Below are 23,813 nucleotides of genomic sequence, written 5' to 3'. Positions count from 1 at the left end.
GCATGGCTGCCTGGCCCTTTCTCCTTTTCCTTGCCCATGTCTTGGTTGTGTCTCCTCTTGCTGTCTCCATCAGTTTGCAGTGACACAAACAGCCTCAGCTATTGGGAGCCCTTTCTGTCATCACAGAAGTTGCTGATTCTCACATTTCCATTTTTAGTAGTCCCGAAAACGCTCTCCTCGTAGTTCTCATTCTTTGTTCCCCACTTTCCATCTTGGACTTGCTATTCGTTGACTCTTTGTTGCCCCATCCAACCAGCAGCTATGTTGGTGCTATGGCTCATGGCTGAAATTTTTGTGGCTCAGTGGACACAATGCTTCCAGTTATCACTTCATCCATCCTCAGTACAACCACGGTTGTCTGAATTCTAGGAGGACAGTACAGGCTAGGACCTGTACCTGCTCTTGGAAAAGAGAGTTGGAAATCTATATGTTAGTGCATTCCCCATCCCTGTTCCTCCTGCTCCAGGTGGTTCTTCATACAGATAGTTTTGCTGGTTGACACTAGATTATTTCCTCTCTTTCCATATGGAATGATGATTGGGAGTAGGTCCCACCAGAATATTATCCTGGAACAATTGAGTCCCTCTTTGCATGAGTTTTTATTCTTCATAAAGCTTTATGTACCTCTTTACTAGAATTTAGTAAAGACTTCATTTCAAGCATACATATTTTCCTTGCAAATAAATATTGGTGACATTATTATTATTATTATTATTATTATTTATTTTCCATTTTGTTTGGAAGAATCCTAGTTAGCCTGTCTGAAAACTCATTTGTTCTCTTATATTTTTTGTTGTGAGCCTAGCCTTTAACATCTGACCTGTCTCTCCAGCCCTCCTTTGTTCTCACTTTAGAATTGTACAGTAGTAGGATTTTTTTTATTGAATTGTTCTCAAGCTATGAAGTACACTGTATCATAAAGACCGAAAAATATTAAAAGTGATAAACGTATCTCTTCTTATTTTGTAGCCGTCTTTGAATCCTGGGGGAAGCCAGTCCTCAGATGTGGTACTTTTGAACCACTGGAAAGTGAGGAATTTTGAAGTACAGCGTGGTGACATTGTGTCATTGGTGTAAGTAATTCAGAAACTTACTGTACTTGTTTTTGTGTTTTTCTGAACTTAGCTGACGATTTACTGCTGATACCTGCTGATACTATTTGTCCAATTGTGATATTAATGAGTGCACCCTGAATATAATCAGTATTGAGATATAGCAGTTGTTAGGGTTCATGCAGCACAAGTGATGACCAAGGAATGCTGTAGGGATCACAGCACCCGACAGACTTCACGTAAGAGGCAGGGAGCAGAAGGACATCTCAGGGTGGGTATGGGAGAGAGAGAGAGAGAGAGAGAGAGAGAGAGAGAGAGAGAGAGAGAGAGAGAGAGAGAGAGAGAGAGAGAGAGAGAGACAGAGAGACACAGAGAGACAGAGAGAGAGAGAGAGCAGGAGAACAAAAGATAGAGAAAGAGATAGAGAGAGAGAGACAGGGAGACACAGAGAGAGACAGAGAGAGACAGAGAGAGAGAGACAGGGAGACAGAGAGAGAGAGAGAGATAGAAGGAGAGAGAGAGAGAGAGCCATCTGATGGCAGAGACATTTGGAAGGGTTGGCAGGTCACATTTGGTGGTGGCTGGTAATGTCAAATTTGTAGGGCTGAGTCACTGTGTGCATGGTTGGGGAGCACCTGATTTCTAACAGCAATGATGGAGTTTTTTTTAATGTATATTAGTTGAATGAAATAATTGATAATTTTTTTTAATGAAATAGTGATTAGAAATTATTATATTATTGATCCAAAATAGATGCTTTTGATATGATTTTGTAATACTTTACAGATTATTACCTTGGTAAACAATCTTCTGTGCTGTTTATGATTTTGGGAATGAAAACATTCTTAGGAGTTGATAGTTATGATATTAAAAATCCAATGACAGTTGTGAATGTTGTGAATTTACCCAAAAAACAGGTTTGAAAAACTAGCATTGTGGGCTTTTGTTTGTTATCAAAAGATGGCGCTGTTTCTCTGTAAAATATGAGGCTGGGTGGGGACAGAAGTTGTATCCCAAGTGTTGGTTGTAGAAAAAGAAGGCAAGGTGTGCACAGCTGACACAGTGACAGGGCACACTCCTGCACGTGCTTGAGTGGTGGTTTCACTTAGAGGTTTTTGTTTGTTTTTAAAAATAAATCTACACAGAGAAGCCTCTGGCAGAACTTGCCTAATTTCTCTTGGCTGCAGCTGTTTATAAAACTGTTCTAGTCTGATACCCTGGTATGGAAATCAGTGCACGGGGCAGCAACTGATGTAGTAGAGTTATTGTTGCTTATTTTTTTTTTTGACAATAAAACCTACTATTGAGAATCTTTCGAATTCTCAGTTATTCTTTATTCATGAGTAGGCATGCGATTTTTCTTGTTGGATGGTAATTTTAATACATAGAAAAATCCAGTATCAACTTGCTTGTCTTTACCTGTGGATGAGCTTGCCTCGGGACATAGATATTCTGTAAGTGTGTCTCCTTTGAGACTGCTCTTACCAGGGTTCATTTGAAAACCCGTTACCTACATCTGGTTAATAGCTAATGAAATAAATACATTTGAGTGGAGTTCTGATGGCAGACAGCCAGGAATGGAAATTAAATGCTTCTGAGGTTTTGAGAATTTTCTTTAGCGTTGATCTACTCTTTGGAGTATCCTTTAATTCAGTGCACTGTTTCTGTTACCTCCTGATAAGCCCTTCCACATGGGATAAACTTATTATGTGCACACTGTTCTTTCGCCTCCAGTTTGACAACTTTACATTCTCCCTTAGTTGTTGATGAAGAGGATACCCACCCAAGTGAAAGAAGTCACGTAACAAGTGGACAGCTATGCAGTTTTTTCTCACTAGGAAAACATGCTGACTAGATAGCAGGCAAATTTGAATAGGGAATTCAAATTAAAAAACCTGTGAGATGGCTTCTTGAAATTCAGGGTTGTGAGTCCATAAACATTTCCTGACATAAAATGATTTATTTCTAAAGGAAAATGCAGCTCTTTTAGGTAGATGTTATAGTGATTGATATTTATTATATAAGTTAATTTAAATGAACATTTATATTCAAATTGGGATTGTTAAATTATTGAAACTGCAGTGAAGTGAATTTTGAATGAGGAAGTTATGTACTATATCTTTGTCATGTAGAGATGACATACACTTTATTTAGTATGCTCTGTCACTAAGCAGGCCTCATTTATGTAGAAGAATGCTTAGTGTTGATATTGTATTATTAAACAACAAATAATTATTATGTGATACTGTTGGCTGTGTTTGAGAAAGAATCCGAGCTTGGCAGTCAATTCTTTAGCTTGAGGTTGTAATATGAAAGCTATTTTGTATTGTGGTATTTTCTGTCTAGTTTTATGAGCCAAGTGCTTTCTAGACATTTGTCCTTATATTTTCATACAATTTATAGACTGCTTCCTTTAAAAAAGACTGATGTTGGTGTGATAAACTTTCACTGATATATTTAATCCATGCCATGCTACATTGCTTTCTTACCAAAAGCACCACTATGTCATTTTTAACAAGGTGATGTTTTTCATTACTATATCGGAACATGCTCTCTTTTCAAGACACATACAATGAATATGGAAATGAATATTTATTTGGTCATTCTAAAAAGAATGTAAAATATACATTGTTATTTTGCTTACAAATTATTGTTAACCATTCTTATCAATCAATATACAAATAATCTCTGGAGGCAAGATAATATATTTTATTTATTTTTTATTTTATTATTTATTTATTTATTTTTTGGTTTTTCAAGACAGGGTTTCTCTGTATAGCTTTGCCTGTCCTGGAACTCACTCTGTAGACCAGGCTGGCCTCGAATTCAGAAATCTGCCTGCCTCTGCCTCCCAAGTACTGGGATTAAAGGCGTGCGCCACCACTGCCCAGCAATATATTTTATTTAAAAAAAATCCCAACACAATCTTTTATGTATTCGGAATGTGTGGGATATAGCATTATAAGTATATTACATTTGCATTTCTGGAGTTTTTTTTGTTTTTTTTTGGATATGTGTATGCATGTTCATTTGTATGTGTATGTGATTATGTGCAAGTGTATGCCCATGTATGTGGAGACCAGAGGTCAATGTTGGGTATTACAATGTATAATATATATATATATATATATATATATATATATATATATATATAGTCTGTCTTTCTATGTATGTATGTATGTATCTGTAATTTATATCTATAGTATAACTTAAAAGATACAAAATTTTTAATAAATATAGTACTGTGAATGTGGGTTTATATTTAAAGCCAAAAAGATGAAGGTAGGCTATAGGCTGTTGGTAGATGATAAAGGAAAGAACTGAAGGCCTCAAGGACACAGTGTGGAAGCTGTTAATCATTAGAAGTTGGAAATAGAAAAGGTTGTAAGTTCTGTACAAAATGCACCAATAGTAATAGTGTGTGTGTGAAGACAGAACAAGATTAACCCTGTGGTAACTGCTTCATTGAGAAGGGTCGACTCTATGACCTTGACTCCTGAGCTTGCTTGTACTTGGCCTTCTGCTGCTGTTAGTAATGAGGAAAGCATTAATGATTGGGGAAAAAAATCGCATGTGAATAAATGAACCTTCTGCATCAGAATGAAATACTTTCTTCATTTAAATTCACATTACATAGTAGAACAGGCTTATTTCTCCTGCATGAGGTTTGGTTGAGAGTGTGTTGACCAATGCTGTTTCCTGGGAGGCAGGTGTAAGGAAGGAACAGGTATGCCCTGCAGTATGCCTCCTTACAGCTTTTCTTTTATCTTTTCCTGTCTTTTTCTTTTTGAATAGTTATCCTAGTGAAGTTATTGTTTAAGCATATTATTCAGTTATGTTAATTCAAAAGGAATAGTTACCGAGTCACAGGAAAGGCCAGGCGCAGTAACACGTGCTATCATCAAGTCCTTAGTATTACTGAATGTATGTAGGTGGCACTGTACTCTCTTAATGGATTTGCAGTCTAATAGTAGTGCTTAAGGTGGATTTTCTATACCTTGGAATTGACTTTTTATTAACCTGTGTGATGGCCTTACTGCAATAGGCTTAACATAAGAATCACAGTTTCTCAGAAAGAATATGTCACCTAGCAAGTCCAATGGGATAGAGATACTTTATAATACATCTTGAATAATCACATTTATTTTTAAATGTTTTATTCTGAAATAATACTGGACCTAAAGAAAACTTGTAAAATAGTATAGAGAATTCTCTTCTCCTTCCTCCACTGCATATAAAATCTTACACAATCAAAGTTAACAGTACAGTTATTAAAGCTAAGGAACCAACATTGATATAATATTTTTAGCTATCCAGCTTAGTCATTTGCCAGCCTTTAAACTAATCATCTTTTTAGATTCCCTGGACCAAAGCATCTTCATTTTATTTTTCATTTCTCTCTGGTCTTTTCTAGCCTGTGAATATTCCTTAGTCATTTTTGGCTTTTATGAAATTAACACCTTCGAAAGTTACTGACTAGTTATTTTTCAGAATGTTGGTCAACCATTACAACTTTTAAGGGCATTCTGTTTTAAAATGCAGGTAGGAGTTGCTGAGGAAGCCACAGCAGTGGGGACAGCTAAGTGAAATGGAGACGCAGGCAGAGAAGGCAGCATGGCTCGAGGGAGGAGGTTAAGATGATTAGAGGCTCAGGGTATTTATCTGCTTACTTATCCCACAGCTTGGATAATGACTAAAAGAATCCATGGCTTCTAGAAGTAAACTAAACCCACAGCTGCTAGGAAAAAAGGTGTGGAACAGTGCAGTTCAGGGGAAAGGCTGGAGAGTATAGCCAGGATGGACAGGAAGGAAGAAGGGCTGGATTTCTGATGCTACTGTAAAGTCCTGGAGTAGAAGGTCGGTGCGAGGGACTTCTCAGTGTGCTAGCATCTGCCTCCTCATTACTCCATACAGTGTGCGAAGTGTTCTGACTTTCCTTTTCTTCTACCACTATCTAGAGGTACTTGATCTTAGCATCTTGGAATTCTGAGCAAGCACGTGTCAAAAGAACTGCAGAGTGAGATTTTGACTTTCGGTTCACATGATGCTGACCTATACTGTTTGATTTCTCAGTCTATGTATGAGTATTGAATGGGTCTACTGCCATTTGTGTAAATAATAATAGTTGAATATTTCTCGCCAAATCAATACATTATTCCTGTTTATCCTACTTGTTCATTTTTTTAATGTAGAAAATTTAAAATGGCCTGTGATATTTATTCTCTTTCTATTTGGACAAGCTAGGTTTAAGCCTTTGGCATTACAAGCTACAGTTATCCTGGAGCATGTCTCAGCTGACTTCATTTGCCATCCTTCTGCAGCGGTAGCCAGGAGGGCAATGCTGTGTAGTGAAGGCTTGCTCTACAATAAGTCAATCCCAGGCACTGGGGCGAATGGGCCCCAAATCGAGCCATACAGTTTTAGTATTGGCTGCTTATTATTTTCAGTCACTGAAATAAGCATTCTGTATTCATTGTACTAAATTATCTTTGTTTTCTCTCTCATTGCTCTGATGACATACCTGAAGAAGCAGCTTAAGGGAGGAAGAATATAATTTGGCTCAAGATTTGTGAGGATCCATCATGGCAGGGAAAACACGGCAACTAGAACTTGGGGGTGAGGCAGTATGAGCTTGCTTATAGCTGATGTGGGTGGATCAGGAAGCAGAAAACAGACTAGAAGTAAGGCTTGTCCATACACCTTAAGATCTGTCCCCTAGTGACATATTGTCCTCTAGGTGCCACTTTCTGAAGTTTCTCCAAACTGCTGCAGCAGCCAAGGACCAGGTGTTCCAAATCAAGGCCGAGAAGAGAGATTTCACACTCAAATGATAACAATCCCTTTTTGAAAATAAACACAAAGAGTAATAGTATTATATCCAGTTTATAGATAAAGGCACTGAAGTCTACAGAGTATAAATCATTTGCTTAAGGACAGGGTAAGTAAACAGCAGGCAAAGGTTAGAAGTGTATCACACCAAAGCGTATTTAAGCGTCATGATGTGCATGTGTAGCCATGGCGTAGCTGAGCAACTTCCCAGTTCTTAACAAAGAAGTCACACAAGCTCTGGAATGTGCACTTCGCTCCTTATTCCCATTTCTAAAGCAAAATGCCTATATGAAGAATCCTAAAATGTAGTCTTTTTATTAATAGCCCTAGGACATTTTTTTTTATGAGCATAGAGTGTAGAAATAACTTCAGCAGCTGGCTTGTGACGTGTTAAACTCTGTCACTTTCTGACAGATGGCCAAGGTGGTGACAACATCCTCTGCAGTAGATCTGAGCAGATTTACAGAGATTTGAACTGGAGAAACAGATGAAATAGAAGAGAGCCTTTAGGGGGAGAAAAAAAGAGATAGAAGGTTTTCATGTTCTTGTGTCTTAAGTTCTTCTAAATCTTTAAAGGTCCCATGACCTACTAAGGGAAATGAATTGAAGTTTGCTAAAAAGGAAAGTCATGCTTTTAAACAAATGCCCAATACAATGATAGTACTGAATAAATTTGACCTATAATTGTATGAAAAGACAGTTGCTGGGTGAACTGGGAAAATATAATGGCATATATTTATCTGCCCTACCTATTGGTGATCATTCTGATTTAATTTTTGTCAAAACAAAATATTTTTTTCTGATTTATAGGTAATGTTGTCCACATAGAAAGAGATACTCACAGAGAAATATTATTGGTAGGTAAAGGTCCCATGTCTCTTTTCCTTTTTTACTGTTAATTGACAGTAAATTGCTGCGAAGTGGAATTTCCTGCATCTCACTTGACTTTAAAAAAAAATTAGTTCTTGGCATTTTACATTACCGATAGTAATTTTGTTCATTACTAAGTATATTTGCAAATGATCATTTTTTTTTTGGAAAGACAAAGTGACTTGAAGTGTTGTTGCTGTTATTCAGTATAGATTTAACTGATTAAAAAAAACTGCTCATGTACATACAAATTGCTGTCTGTAAAGCAAGCCTTAATAGCAATTTGCTTCCTTTAGCAGGAGAAACTGCTTACACAATGCTTGTACATTTAATTAATTATGCAATAAAACATTTTCTTAGCTCAGAGACGAATTATAACTTCAAAATGTTTCAATGATCATATATTTCAATTTTGAATTATTGAGATTTTTATGGTAATGCAGCTATAGGAGCTATCTGTAGCCACTGCCCATCCTATTTCATAAAGACTGCATCTTATGAGAGATAAATAAAAGTTGTCACAAAAGAAACTTGTTCTGCAGGCAGCCTTCCGTGAGATACTGTGTACTTACATTATAACTGTGTTTGTTTGCAGAGTAGTACAATTCTCGAGGACACTGTTACTTGCTTGAAAAAGGAAAACAAAGGCCATGTGCAAGACAGCATTAAAGAGGGGCTCCGAGTGCACACTGTATGTTACATGGAAGGGATGTCAGGGAATAGCATATTTTAAAAGATGTGTGTGTGTGTGTGCGCGCGCACGTGCTCATGTGTGTGCACTCATGCACACACGTGTTTTGAGAGCAAAAGAGAGTGCTGCATTTTTGGAACTGGAGTTACTGGAGGTTGTCAGCTGTTTGATGTTGGTTCAGGGAACTGGATTCCAGTCCTTTACAAGAGCAGAAAGTGCTTGTAACCTCTTAGCCATTCTTACCTTCATCTGGGAGAAGTAATTTAAATTAGTAAAAATGGGAACAAAAGTTATTATGGTTTTCGAATAATAAGTAGCTTAAGTAACACATAGAAAATATTGCTGAAGCCATAGGCATACAAATTTATCCTATGTACTTTTGAAGTCAAGACTAGGATTATAAGTTTATATAAAGGTAGGCAGGCTACTAAGATCTGTAAAGAACTGATCTCTACTTCTAACTTTATTATAGTAGTATATTTCAAACTAAGTTTATTTTTAGAAAACTGAGATACTTCATTGTAGGGTTGTCAAAAGGTAGTTGAATATACACAAGTGATATAGCTCTGAGAGTGGACGAAACACAATGAGGTATTTGCCATCATTTTCCTTTGGTTTTATCAGTTGGTGAATAGCCTAGGCTATCAAGTAAGTAGCACAGGCTATCAAGCTAGGAAGCCATGAGTGATAGCTAAAATAGATTTTGGGAGCAGTTTTTTGACAGTTTTATTGTGTTGGAAAATCACAAGTTAGAGTTCAGAAATGAAGTAGGGGATAGACAAAATAATCCAGGTTTTTAATTAGACCTCATGAATGACTATCTTAGCAGTTAGAAAAAAATAGAGACTTTAAGTTATAAAAATTAAAATGTAATCTTTGATGACTTTCATCCCAATTATAAGGTAATATGCCTTTATTTTAATTGTCATTGCTAGAAAAAGCAGATATTATATACAGTTTCTGTATTTTTTTAGTTCAGATTCTGGCTTTTAATATATTGTATATCAAAACAAGACCCAGCTGGGGGGGGGGACTAAGCCAAAGAGATGATTGTGTAGCAGTCCATATAGTATAGTGGTAAGATTGTACTATCATGTAAATATCATCAATACGTTAACCGATACATTTAAAAAATAATGAAAGAATGAATAATTTTATCAGAAAATTATAATCCAAGGAGTTACAAATAAAAACTATTGTAAGCCCTTTTAGAATAATGGTGTGATAGGAAGAATTGTGGGATGTGCAGTAGAAAGTGCACAGTGGATGCTTTAGCTACAACACTAGTCAGAAAGTTGACCTCCATCTTGTTAGAGTCCCAGAGAAAGGGGAGGAGTGTAGAAGCAGCACTGCATAATAAAGTAAGGTCAAGCGTTTAAAAAAACACTAGTGAAAGACCCAACTTACAGATTAAATAAGTTTTTATCAGTATACAAATAATTAACACCACGTTCTTAGGGTATATGTTGGGATACTCTGTGTGTGTGTGTATGTGTGTACATTAGGGTAGATGTTTCAGTGTTTCAGAATATATGTTAGGGTGTATGTTATACTGAATATTAAAATATCTCAAAATATAACAATGCCACATATCACTGAGATAGACAAACAAGCAAGCAAGATAAATGTTTTACCTCATAAATGGCAGGAAAGAACTTTATGGCTTCTTGAAAGTATTAAAATTAAAAAAAGTCTTTCAAACAGATTTTGATTATATTAGAAATTACATTCCAAGTAAGATAGGCCCTCAGTCCAGGCTGAGTTGTCCTGAAAGACTTCATTTATAGAACAAGTCAAAATGTGATTACTTTCAAGATGCGAACCTCAGGGCATCAAGACGTAAGGATGCAGGGGAAAAAAGTCTTCCCGTTAGTGCTGCCTGTATCCTTGTACACATGGGGCCATCTGTGAGAGTGTGGTTGGCCTTTTAGGGGCCATACCATCAGAACGTTTACAGTTTTTTTTCTGTCCTGTAGATACTACTATTTTTCTGGTCAACTTGAGATGTATTTCCCACCAGCAAACATACTGGCCACTTGTTCTTACCTCAGTACATACTCTGTTTCACGGTTTATACCTTGCAAATGTGGAGGGAAGCTTAACACTGAACTTACACCTAGATATAGGGGATCCAAGGCCAGTAGGTACCCTCCCATCACACTTTTTCTTTTAAGAAAAGGCACTGTATGTTTGCTGAGTGCAAGTGATGGTTGTTAGAAAATGTGCCTGTGGCTGATAAGAAAGAGGGAGGGTTTAGAGCAAGAGACACCAAAGTTTAGTGTTGCTTTGGACCCAGGAGAAAGTATCTCCCTCCAAAAGGGAAGGAATATACCTTTAAGAAATGTTTATTTCCATTAATGAGAAGCTTCTGTGACCCGTATCGTGGACTGTTCTCTTTTGCATAATGTAGTGACAGATTTACTCAAACTCAGATGCTGCATTAATATTTACGGATGGCACAGCTGTGGGTTTCACTTTATTAAAACACATATGGATGTTAAAATTGCTGATGAAGACATTGGCTCAGTTTGGTTTGGCTAAAGATATGCTAATTATAATTCTGCTTTCTGTGCTTTTAGAGGTCAGAAGTTACATGGCAAAGATCTGTGTACTTGGCATGCCGAAAAGTCACAGCCATTCAGTAGGAAACAACTCAGTGTGACTAGTGTGCCTCACATACATTTCCTCAGATAGTTAACTAAGAATCATTAAAATAGTCCAGGTTTATTAAACATCCATCATTCTCTGAGAGGATCTTTAAAGAGCAATCAGAACATGAAGAAACAAGGGGGAAGCTTTGGTCACAGTGGCAGCATGCTAACTGAGTTAAGGAAGCTAAGCATTGATATTCACAGAATGGATCCAAATTTGGCAGAAAGATTTGTAATAAACCAAGGAGAAAAATCAGTTATAAAGAAAGGCCAATTATCAACAAAGGAGAGGGTGTACTTAATGCTTTTAAATGGAAGGTTAAACTGCTTGGGTGAACCTTAGTTTAACAAACAAGAATAGAAAAGAAAAAAGGAAAAGCAATATGGATAATGGGGAAATAATAAGATCATACTGGGGAAAAAACAGAAAACTTGCCTTAGGTGTTAGCAGAATATTGGCTAATGAACTCATCTTCCCATAATTCTCTCTGAATATTCACTTTTGCTCTAAAATGGAGAGGGTTATGTCTCTCCTTTGTGAGGGGTCTCATTCTCTGACACAATTTATCATATTATAGTTTTAACTGGCAACAAATATTGAAATAGAGAAAAGGATTTCTTGTGTTCTGGATTTCCCTGAGTTACTGATCAGTTCTTAAATCTGAGTTCATTTTTCTCTCCTGGTTGGGTATTCTCTGCTATGGACTGTCAGCTTGAGGGGTCCTAAAGAGAGATCCAGCACAGGAGACCAGAGTTCATCAAAGTGTATCTCAGGTCAGGTTAGTTAAAAACACTCATCTTAAAAAAAGTATGGTCAAAAGAAAAATTTCTTTGTCCTTGTAGTTATTTAAATAATCCACACATAAATGGTCATTCTAATATTAAAATCATGTAAATAGATTTTTGGCCATTTTTTTTTTTTTTTTTGTAATTTGAACTTTATATTCCTATGAACTTTGAATTGTGTGAAGATTTTGGAAACTATTTCCAGAATCAATATCAGATATTATTTTATATGACCACTGACCTATTGATGAGTTAGAAAGAAAAGTACCACAATAATTAAATTCAGAGATGACTCCAGAATTAAAGATGGCATTAACTAGAATTCAGGCTTAGCTTATAATGCTATGTTAAGGAAAAGGTCACCTAATATATAAAGAAATATTTCCTCTAATTATAACCTTCCTTTTGTCACTGATATTCTTATAATTAGCTTTACTTGTCTTTTGTTAGACATTATATCAAATGTAGTTTAATGTTGTACATTAACACTCTAAGGCAGTATGAAATTTTTTTTTCATAGTATTAACAGCTTTGCTACAGACTGATTGAAATAGCTAATAACTCAAGGGGTGTTTATCACTGTGTAGTCAGAAAGACCGGACCATGGCACATACCAAGAGATCAGGTTCTAGGATCATCTGGTCACTAAGGCATTATATGCTAACCGACTTGTCAGTTGACATCTGCAGATCATTTTTTTTTTAGGGTACTGGGACTTGAACCCAGTGTCTTTCTCACACTGCCTAAGCACTGGAGGGCTGCATTACACCCTCCAGCCATAATTTCATTGTCAGTGAAATAAAGGGATTTTTTAAAAATTTTTTTTAAATAAAGGGATTGTATCTGCTAACTGTCATAGTAGTCTTTATCTTGAAAATCTTTTTCCTCTATATTGATTATTTTCAGTTGTCATAGATACCAGTTAAACTTATTTTATGGTCCATCTAAGCTTATATATTAAAACATGCATAATATATTATAATGGTTTATTACATTTAAAAATATTGATATTTCTTCAAGCAAATATTTTCTATGTGCCTGTTTTCTGCAGTGTTGCTCACCTGTCAATACAACATTAAAGAATATGGACTAAGTCTGTCCCTTCATGGAACTTATTATTCTGTTGGGTACAGTGTGCTCAATAAGATGAAATGTAAAATGGACATTTTTTGAAACTTGTCAGGAATGTGGCCTGTGGGTGTGTGAATAGAGCAGTTTGAAGTTCACTTGGTTGGCAATTGTGTCAAGCATGCTGCAGTGCCTAGTGCTGGCTCCCACAACTGTGTAGGGCACCGTTTTCCAATTCCACAGTCAGTCGGATCATGGCTATCCAATCACTACGAATGATCCCCCCACCCCAAACGCTAGTCAAGCCATCTACCCCAGAACTACATTCCAGCTTCCCATCTGTTTAGTAGCATAAAGTGCCTAACATCAGGTGTCACAATAGAGTGCCTGCCAGGTATTGTCTCTAATCATGTGTGTTATGTGGTCAAAGCAGAGGAGAATCTGACACATGAACTTAGAATGACCAGAAAAACTGTTGATGAAATACTGAAATAAGTGAGTTACTGGAAATAGGGGAGCTGAACAGAGAGCAGGTTGAATTGAAAGTGCATTTTAAAGAAGGGTCCATACTTCACCAGAGGAGACAAGACAATATAAAAGTTGACATGTATCAAAATTTGTGGTAAGAGTGAATAGTCATATGAACAAAGTGGTGCATAGTTTTGTAGGTCTCAGACAGGGATCCAAGCTATGTGTTCTGTAAGCATAACATTGTCTAAACCTCACACCAGCTTGGGCCAGAGGCAGATTTTCACTGGTATTGAAAATTAAATCCTGTGATTGGATTTAACAACTTTATCTCTTTGTGATGCCGAGTTAATAATAACCCTTTCTACCAAATTATAGGCTTTATGCCATGTTAAAGGCCTAGCAAATACTATTTTGGTACATATTTTCTAGAACATTGGTATTGAATCTTGATTCATGTGTATGCATTTAATCACCATTAACTGTCAATTATTCTTAGCATGAAGCAGGTCGATGTGAATACCACCGTGACTCTCATCAGCCAGCATAGCGGGAGCAGTAGTTGTCTTTCCCTTCATGCTACATTATTCTGTATTGAGAGGAAGGGCACTGGCACAGTGAGTGTTGATCCTCTGCTCTCTCATAAGCTACAAAGGACAAATTACAAGTATGTAAAGTAGAAACTAACTTCCAAGCTCTAAGCCAACTCTTTTGTAGATACATTGAAACTTAGCTTTAATACATATCTGGCTCTGTATTTTGGGGAAGTAACAACAGGTAGGCAGTAGGTTGTCATAATAGGAGTCCAGAGTGCAATAACTTTGGAATAGGTAAACACACTGCCTCATAGAATGTGAAGGACCACAGAGAGCAAGGCAGAAGAAAATATGTATATCAAATCCCGTGAAAAGCAGCACATTTAATTCTATTCTCTACGCTTGCCTAGCAGCCTCGGATCCATGTGAAGGTGTAGGTGAGATAGAGTTGAGAAGAGCAAAGCAGCATTACTGTTTTTGTTACTAATACTGCCATTTTGGAATACTAATAATTGTTTTATCCATTAGAGAAATGCTGCATATAGACGCACAGTGAAATGAACGTATCTGACCAGGAAACCTTTATTCATTATATTAGCACTGTATTTGACAAGGTAGCTCTAGAAAAGAGATAACTCTCATGATTAGCTTAATAATTCACCTAACAAACCAGTTTGAACAAGCCATAAGAGAGTGTGTTGTTCAGTTTAATTTGGGGAGTTAGCAAAAAGAGAATTTTGTTCCTTACTTATTATTAATGGATTGATTAACTTATTTTTGAAACAGTGTCTTTCCATTATTGTCCAGGATGACCTTGAACTGAAATCCTGGATACTGCTGTCTCAGCCTCCTTAGTTGGGACTCTAGGCAGGTACTACCATTCTTGGCTTTTTAAAAATTTATTTATTTATTTATTTATTTATTTGTTTGTTTGTTTGTTTGTCTTAGTTATAGATAGTTGTTTTAAAAGGAAAGAATAATTAGATTTTTAGTAAGTCACAGTATTGAAGACTTTGTAGGCAAATACAAATTTCTGTTGGTTATAGTGGGTGATCCTGATTTTGTGGTTGATGTACATCATAATGTTTCAGCGAGATTTTCAAGGCTTTGTTGAATAAGGTAGGACATGAAATCTTGCCGGAATTTAAGATACAGTCTACTATATATTGTAGCTTTACTTTCACCTTTGTAATTTTTATCTTTTATGAATATTATACTAATGAGCCTCAGGATGTCTTAGTGGTCACAGTCAAGTGGCAGATGGTAACAGAAGACAAGTGATTTATTTGAATTTTTCCATATAAAGTATTCACATCTTTTTTTTTGTGTGAGTGGTTTAATGTATAGACTAAACAAAAATGATCATCATTTGAACTTGCACACACAGAAGATGAATACAGGGACTTTCATTGGAACATTCTCCTGGGTTTTTAAACCTACAAAATAGTAGGTTTCCTTAGACACTTGGGTACCTGTATTTTTATGTACTTTCCATAGACCCTTGGGTACATGTGTGTCATGTACTTTAGTTATAGTCATCAGTACTACTCTCTTTGTATTGTTATTTGTTATTTCATGCTGTTAATTCACTGTCACATTCATGTCACTTCCAGATGGGTATTATAATTTAATACGTATTATAATATAATATTTTTCTTGATAATTTTATAAAATGTGTTTTCATCATAGTCAGCCCCACTCCTCTGCCAGCTTCTTCCAGATCCACCATTAACCCCTTCATCCCTTCCTAATTCCTGCTTTTTAAAAAATAATTCATAAACCCCAATTTGTGCTGACCACAAATATACTATTAGGTGTATAGCAGTCGTACTTCAACTTGCTAATGCTACAGCCCTTTAAGACAGTTCCTCGTGTCACGGTGACCCCAACCATAAAGTTAGTTTGGTTGCCACTTTATAGCTGTAATGAACTGTAATGTAAATATTTATGTTTCCCAGTGATCTCAGGTGACCCGTCAGAAAGAGTCCTTTGACCTCAAAGGGGTGGTGACCCACAGGTTGATAACCGCTACTGTAGAGCCATCCATTGATGTGTGTTCAACATACTAGGGGTCTCACTAGTAAAAACAATGGTCTCCTTGGCTCCCAGAAGCCATCAACAGTCCCTTAGCCACAAGTTGGGGTTCATGTACTCTTTCTATCTCCTTACTAAACTGTTCTCCGGCTTGACCCTATACATGTTTTATGCAGAGAAACACATTGCAGTCAGTCCATGAGTGCCGTGGTCCAGTTCATGAGTCATGTTCAGGAGTTACTGCTTTGATCAATCTTCTCAAACCTCCGACTCCTTCAGTTTTTCAGCTTTCTCTTCCCTGATGTTCCCTGAGCCTTGTGAAGGGGGTATGACATCAATATCTTATTTGTGGAGGAGCACGCCCCAGAATTACTCTGTGTACTTTGATCAGTTGTGAGCTTCTGTATTGTATCATGTGCTGTACAAAGAAACTTTGTGAAGAGGTCTGAGAGCTACAGTAATCTAGGTGCATAGAGACATGAGGGACATTTGATACTGTGGGTAGTTAACAGAATGATAGTAGTTGATTGACCTTTTCACCATGGGTTCTGGGCCATATTTACAGTATCAGAATGTGTGTGTGTGTGTGTGTATGTGTGTGTGTGTATGTGTGTGTGTGTATGTGTGTGTGTCTTTTTAATTGAAGAGCAGGCCTTAAATCCAATGAAAAAGCAATTTGTCATCCACTATAACACTGCTGGGTACCCTTCCCCAATTTGTTATAGTTTGCAATGTTCACCACTGGGTAAAACAGTTGATGACATTATTCTTCCAGTATTCTACATAGCACCTTACAATATGGAAGACAGCTGACAGTAGGAAAATACCAGGTATCCCTTTTAAAAAGGTAAATGCTTATAGATAATTATTATTATCTTTAAAGTTCGTGTAGAATTGGGTTGGGTTGAACACACACACACACACAGTGAAAATAAAAACAAACTGTGATCTCCTATACCTTAAAACATTCAACATTTAGTTACAGATTGGTGAACCAAAGGACTATGTTAACTGAGGTAATTTTAAGGTGTTTAGGGTTATGCTTTTTGCAGGTAATTTTATTAAATGAGGCATAGACCCAGCTGCATGTGTATTGAACTAATACTGTATTTTAAAACCGAAACAGTTTTTTACTGATTATCCTGGAGGTAGATTCACAGGTGGAAAACTCATAGCCTAGGTTCAAGTTTTCAGTTTGTTTCTAACTACCTAGGTGACATGAGTGAGCTACTTGATCAGGTAGGACATTAGTTTATTAAATGGAAAAATCATTAAGTTGCCCTGGTGTCCTTGCCATAGTGTGATAGATTGGGCTCTAAGGAATGCTTCTGATTACTGTTTTTTTTTTTTTTTCAGCCTAGTATTTATTTCCTGTTATGTAGTCAGCCATGTATATTGTTGTGAATTCTCTAGTTGTACTAGATAATTTACATGAATAAAGTAAAAGCAAAACAAAACTTAACTTTAGATAATTTATTCAGCCCAACATATCCAAAGTCAGTTAAACATATAGTTTATTTTTTCTAAAAAAAAACCACCTATACTAGTTCATTTATTAATTTGAAATGCTAAGTCCTGTATCTGCTGTGGACCCATCTAGCCCAGCAGGGACCCTGAAGGACTCTGTCCCTCAAAGGGGCTTTGGGTTATTGACCTGGGTTTGTGGCTGAATGAAGTTCTGGCACCATTGTATCCATGAGCCGAACCCATTTATAGATTTTAGAGTGAGACCTTTAGTTTCTCTCTTTCTCCTATGTAGGAATGTAGTGAGTTGAGTTCTCTATAATCTGCTGTGATCCTAAATTTATGCTTACTTCTAAACATCTGGTGAGAGTGGCCTGTGAATTTTTTTCAGTTTCTAGCGTTGTTTACTCCCTCAGCCTGGTGAAATCCAAGTTGTTCTATCTTTAACAGTCTTTGCCATTTCTTGGAATAATTCCACAGTTCCCAGACCTCCTCATTGATAAGTTTATTGGCTATAATATTACACTGAAGTGCTCTTTTAGCAGAAATTGCTGTTGGGAACATGTTCTCTTTTATATTTCTTTGTCCCTGTTATGCCTGCCTTTTTCCTGCACTCTCTTAGGGCTCTGTCTGCTTTCTTCACCACCTTCTTGCCCTTTGCTCTTGCCTTTGCCCGAGACTCTTGACCTTCTTTTTGATGTTCTCCCAAGGCTCCTGTGTTTGTATTTTCTGGCTGTGTACTTGATAAACCTATATGCTGAAATGCTGTAGGTTCCTCCAGCTCAGTCTGGCTCTCTCATACTGGAATTGTGTCCTTCTGGTCATTATCAATTCGTAACACAATATGTTTAATGAGAAATCTAAGTTTACCTTTAAATGCTCAAGTTTTGCTACTATCTTCATCCTAGTAGATAGTATTTGGGGGTTTACCTACTAATATGTCTGTTCAATATTCTGCTTCTCAGTGTTTGTGGTGCTGTAGTTCAGGTACCACACTGATCTTTCTTTAATTCATTTGCCTCATTCCTTATGTTTCTGTTTGGAACTTCAGTTGGCTTCTGCCATCTTTTTGTACTGCAATAGAAGTCTTATTTCAGTGTCTTATTTTTAACACTAAACACCCCTTCCAATCTTTCACTCTTCTGAAAAACCCATAAGACCTAAAAAATATTTGTAATGGTGCAGTTTTTGGCTCCTTGTCGAGCGCTGAAGGGAGTTAGATATCAAGTGTAGTTAGTATGACCTGCAGAGTTCCCTCTACATAGTAATAAATTGGAGTGTTTATATAACACATGTTACTAGGTTAGCAAGCGTATATCTTGTTTTCTGTAAAACATTCCTTGTATGGATGCTTTAGTCTCCCACTAACAATGGCTATTATACTCATTTACAGATATGCTTTCTATACTTGGAAGCTAGCATAGAGAACTATCTTGATTATGTTCTGCTCAACAGACTTTCACAGGAAAATAGTAAATCCCCTGATAGAAGCAAATAGAGAATAATCCTCATAGTAGCTCTAGTTGAGGTGGGAAAGCATTACTCTGTTACCTGTTCCTTGATATATTAACTTCTCTCTTAGTTTCTCTGGACCCATATCTTATTTCAACTGGATATTCAATGTTCTTTCTCATTTTTTTTATTTAGTGTACCAGGAAATGGAATTTACTGTGGCATTGTCATCCACATATATCATTATACATTGGTTTTTATTCTCCCACAAAGAAGCCCCCATTCTCTCCTCCCCTATGCTTGTTGCTCTCACTTTTTTTTTTTTTTTTAAATCATGACCCATGTGCACCATTAACCTTTCTTGTTTCCCTTTTTGCCCTTTTGGTTGCTTCTTCCTGTTGGGGATTGGTTCTAATGCTTTGATTTAATCGGGAATCTGTGTGTCCAAATGATGAAGATTCTTGTCAGTTGATTTGATTGATCAGTAAAGATGCCAGTGGCCAATGGTTGGGCAAAGGGAGATGAGGTGGGGCCCTTAGATTTGTGCTGGATAGGATGTGGGAGAGAGGAGAGACACAGAATCAACATGGTGCAGTGGGAGACGTTCAGATTTAGAGCTGTAGGAGAGAGCACCAAAGAGCCATGTAAGAATTCAGGTTAAGTGGCCACTGGCCACTTCCCTGATTGGGTCTGGGGTAGCAGGCATAGGAGTGCAACTGCCCAGGATTGAGCTTGAGCCGTGGCATATTAAAATTAATTGATGTGTGTGTGTGTGTGTGTGTGTGTGTGTGTGTGTGTGTCTTTCATTCTCGGATCCAAAGAGCTAATTGGTGGTTAACTGGCAGAGCACAACCTGCAGGGAGCCAGAGCAGAGTAGCAAAACTCTCTGCTACATCTTCCTTTTCATCATTACCCCCTTTCATTGTGTGTGTATGTGTGCACACAGACACAGACACAGGCACACACACACACACACACACACACACACACTTTATTTATTATACATTATTGTACTTACATATTTAAATCTAATATCTACCTACAAGATAAAACATTCAATATTGTCTTTCTGAATTTGGTTAGTTCTCTTTCTGTCTTTCTGTCTTATGTAGTCCCCACTGGCCTCAAGCCCAGTACATATGTAGGAGAGATAGGCATGTCTTATGAAAATTTCCTCTGGTGGATTAATTACTGAATGACCAAAGCAGGTGGCTTCACATCAGAGTCACTTGATAAATCCTGCCCAGTTGTAAAGGGCACGCCTAAAAGGCATTTAGTTTCCTGCTTCCAGCCCTAAGTTGACCGTTTCTTCAGGCCTCAAAGCCAGTGGCTACTGACATTCTTCAGCCAATCAAAATGTCAACCTGCTTTTCCTATCTCTACCTTCAAGGGGAGGATGTTGGGCATGGAGCACCACTCTTCCTGATGCAAGTCTACATAGTTCTTTACAATGCTGTGATTTTCTTTTAGGCATATCATATGGTTTTCCTGAAAACAGGCTTCCGTTGCATAGTCACGGAGGAGGATAACGATTATGGTATGGTACTTCTTGGAAAGTAGTGCTAACTTTGCCAAGGATATGATTTTTGCTTCTATTTCTTGAGTGTTTGTTTGAAATATAACTGTTTAATTAGAATGAGAACAACTGGTCATAGTGGCAATGGGTAAATTGTCAACAGAAAAATTTTTACTTAAGTGAAGAATGTTTGCCCTTATCTCAGAAAGAAAACAAGGTAATGACTGATCATCATATGTAGTAGACTTACTTTTTCTGATTCCAATGTGAACTCTCATGTTATTTTCTTTGTTGTCATCAAACATTATTGAGCATTTATTGTGCCTAAATATGAGTAATAACTCAGCAAACTAGGAGAAAAAGTTTAAAAAAAAAAAAAACCCTTCAACTACAGCCAAACATCTCTTTTAAAATGAATGTCAACTGTTATAAAAGTTTATATGTTTCTGAGACATACATACAATTAAATCTTAGAATGAATAGTTTTGAGGGTGCATCTAGGATTGTTGCAACCACTTTCCATATATGATCTAAGTTAATCTTCCCAGTCAGTAACCCTGTGAGGTAAAGACTAGTATACAAGGGGGAAATTGAAGTACCTAGAGATTTGCCACAGGTAACTCTGAAGAGCAAGAGAGGGTTTGCAACAAGCCTCTTTCTCTGAGCTCTCCTTCTCTACTATGTAATCTGCCTGTCAGTCTGTCTGGTTTCATGCTGACGTATTCTAAAGGCTTCTAGTGCTTTTGTTGTTGCTTTCTGACAGGGTTTCACTACGGAGTCCAGGCTGGGTCTGAACTTACCACCCTCCCGACTTCATATAGCCACCTTGTTTAGTTAGAGCCTCCTGCTGCAGTTTCCCTCCTCCTCCATTTTTAAACATTTATGTGTTTGTGTGTTTGTTTGTTTCTTGGGTGTATGTATGTGTATGTGTGTGTATGAGAGAGAGACACACAAAGACAGGGTGACAGAAATGGAGAAAGTTCGTGTCATGGTATACATGTAATAGTCTGAGGATGGTGTATGGGAGCCACGTTGTTCTTTCTACCCTGGGCTTCTGGGGCATTAATTCATGTCATCAGTGTTGGTAGCAGGTGCCCTTACTTGGTGAGCCATTTTCCTGGGCCTAAACGTTTCTGTTCTTTACACACAGGTACTAGTCTCATCTTTAATTTGTGTTATTTATGAGATCAAGCATTTGTGATTTATCAGTTAATATTTGGTTATTGAAGTATGAACATTAAATAAATACAACTATCCAGTTCTCCCTTCAGCTCTTTGTCTTTTGCTATAAACCTTCTAAAACTGAGGAGAGGGGAAGTAGCTTTGCTAGGTTTATGCAGTCCAAGAAGGCAGCATCAGGATTGTGGCCAAGCCTTCCCACTCGACCTACTGTCTTCCTAGGGCTTTTCTAAATGTGTACGCAAAGGTACAGGAGCATTAGACATTCCTGTGATGGGGAGGACAGTGCCCTTACCAGCATTCACTGCCAGCCTCAGTTTGAAGTATCAGGCCTAAGAATAAATGGCTTAAAGTCATGATCAGCAAATCAAATAACATAGATTTTATTTTGAGATTTATCTTTGCATATAAAAATTATGCATTTGAATGTTTATTTTAAGAATACATCATATAAAGTACATGTATTTTAAAGCTATACATAGATGTAAAGATGCCTTTAAAACTCACTTTTATCAATTTTAGATCCCATTCTGTGGTATGTACTCTTCACAGCCTCAGCTTGCTCTCTGGCTCCTCGCTCCCTCGCTCCCTTTCTTCTCTCCCCATTTCTATGTATGTGTGTGGTTTACATTAATTAGTTGTGGAAAAAAGCACATGATCAGATTTATACTTTTTCTTTGTTAACTTTTCTTCTTTTGCCACTTAAAAAGAGGAAAAAAATATTTTTTAAATCTCCCACAATTGCTTTTATTTTTTAAATAGAAATATAACAGTCATTTTAAAAAGTACTGTTTTTTTTTTCCCCTAGTTTTTAAATTTTTACTTGATGGGCTTTAAACTTGCTTCATGTGTCTTTATTCATTTTTGAAAATTGCATTTAAGAATATTTTGTGTGTTATATGTGTGGTACATGGGTCATCATATGACAGTTTTTGAGAGTTAATTCTCTCCTTCCACCAAGGGTGGATTCTCCACTTACTGAGCTCTTGTTTCACATTTCTGGTATAGCTTGTTCCACTTTCTTTAGTTCTTGGACATAGCATTACAATTCTTTTTTGTGGGGATGGGGGTTTGTAGGTAAAAAACTGGCTGGGGAATCCAGGGTTCCTACCACCACACTGTGTGTAGTTAGTTGGCTGGGAACACCCTGGGTTCCTCCAGCTGGAAGTTAGGCCTGGCTGCTCACTGAAGGCCTCTCCACGGTTCCTCACAGAGCAGCCCCAACACATGAGGAAGTCCTTGGGTTTCCAAAAACAGTTTATTGGCATGACGGATGGTGGATGGATTTGTATGCACACCCCCTAAAACCCAGGACGAACGGACCTGAGTTGAATAGGGAGGGGAGTAGGGGGGAGGGGCTGGGGAGGAATGCTTAATTGCCTCCACCCTCTGGCCTTCAGGTACCTCATTAGTATGTAATTTCTCTCTAGGGCCTGGGGCCTGTTTATCAAGCCCTCCACCTGTGTACATGACTGAAGGGCGCAGGTTGAATGGAGAGTAGACCGTGTGACAGGAGCCTGGGTTCTGGGTGCATGGCCAAACCCACAACCCAAGAACCAGGATACCCTTCCATGGCCCAACAGGGGTTGAGGCAGGGTTTCTCAGTGTAGCCCTGGCTGTTCTGGAACTCACTCTGTAGAACAAGCTGGACTCGAACTCAGAGATCCACCTGCCTCTGCCTCTGCCTCTGCCTCCTGAGTACTGGGTACTGCTACTGCTCAACAGCATAAAAGTCTTAAACACTGCTCATTTAGCTGTATTTAAGAAAATTCTTTGTAGGATCCAAGAAATAAAGTTTCTTCTTATGCTTAAGTTACTATGCTGGGTTTGTGTGTGTGTTTAACGGGAGTTGCATTTTCCACCGGAGGTTCTGCCCATGACTTTGTACCCACTCAGTCCTCATACTCTGACCTGATTTCGGAAATAAAGCACATTGCTGCTCTTCTAGTTGAACTTAGGGGTCTGTAGGGCTGAAATAAAAATCTTAAAGCTACTCTGTGGGTCATCTTTAGTTAACTGAAATCTTACAAGTACTTTCTTAGAATTCTCTAAGTTAAAGGTTTCTCTCATTTGCAGTTAGCGTGATCCCAGAGCACAGTACCCCAGATACTTCCTGGACTCAGGCCTTTTCCTGGCTTCTTAGGAGGGGCAATGCCTTTTGTCTTTGTGTGTTTTGTTTTAAAAAATCTTTTGTTCAAATAAATCTTTAATTTTTTG

General features: G+C 37.5%; 1 protein-coding gene across 5 annotated transcripts in view; it reads left to right on the top strand.

Annotated features, from left to right (window-relative positions):
- The window catches only part of Immp2l (inner mitochondrial membrane peptidase subunit 2), an 826,273-nt gene that overhangs the window by 80,971 nt on the left and 721,489 nt on the right, over positions 1-23,813 (top strand). For all 5 annotated transcript variants that reach the window (XM_034514317.2, XM_076941950.1, XM_076941949.1 and 2 more), the window contains one exon: positions 970-1,073. In XM_034514317.2, the coding sequence (XP_034370208.1) occupies positions 970-1,073 (104 nt within the window). The remainder of the gene's footprint in view (positions 1-969; positions 1,074-23,813) is intronic.

The sequence above is a fragment of the Arvicanthis niloticus genome, chromosome 11, assembly GCF_011762505.2.
Source record: "Arvicanthis niloticus isolate mArvNil1 chromosome 11, mArvNil1.pat.X, whole genome shotgun sequence".
Classification (NCBI taxonomy): domain Eukaryota; kingdom Metazoa; phylum Chordata; class Mammalia; order Rodentia; family Muridae; genus Arvicanthis; species Arvicanthis niloticus.
Note: the sequence above shows the minus strand (reverse complement) of the source record. Positions and strands in the feature narration are given on the sequence as shown.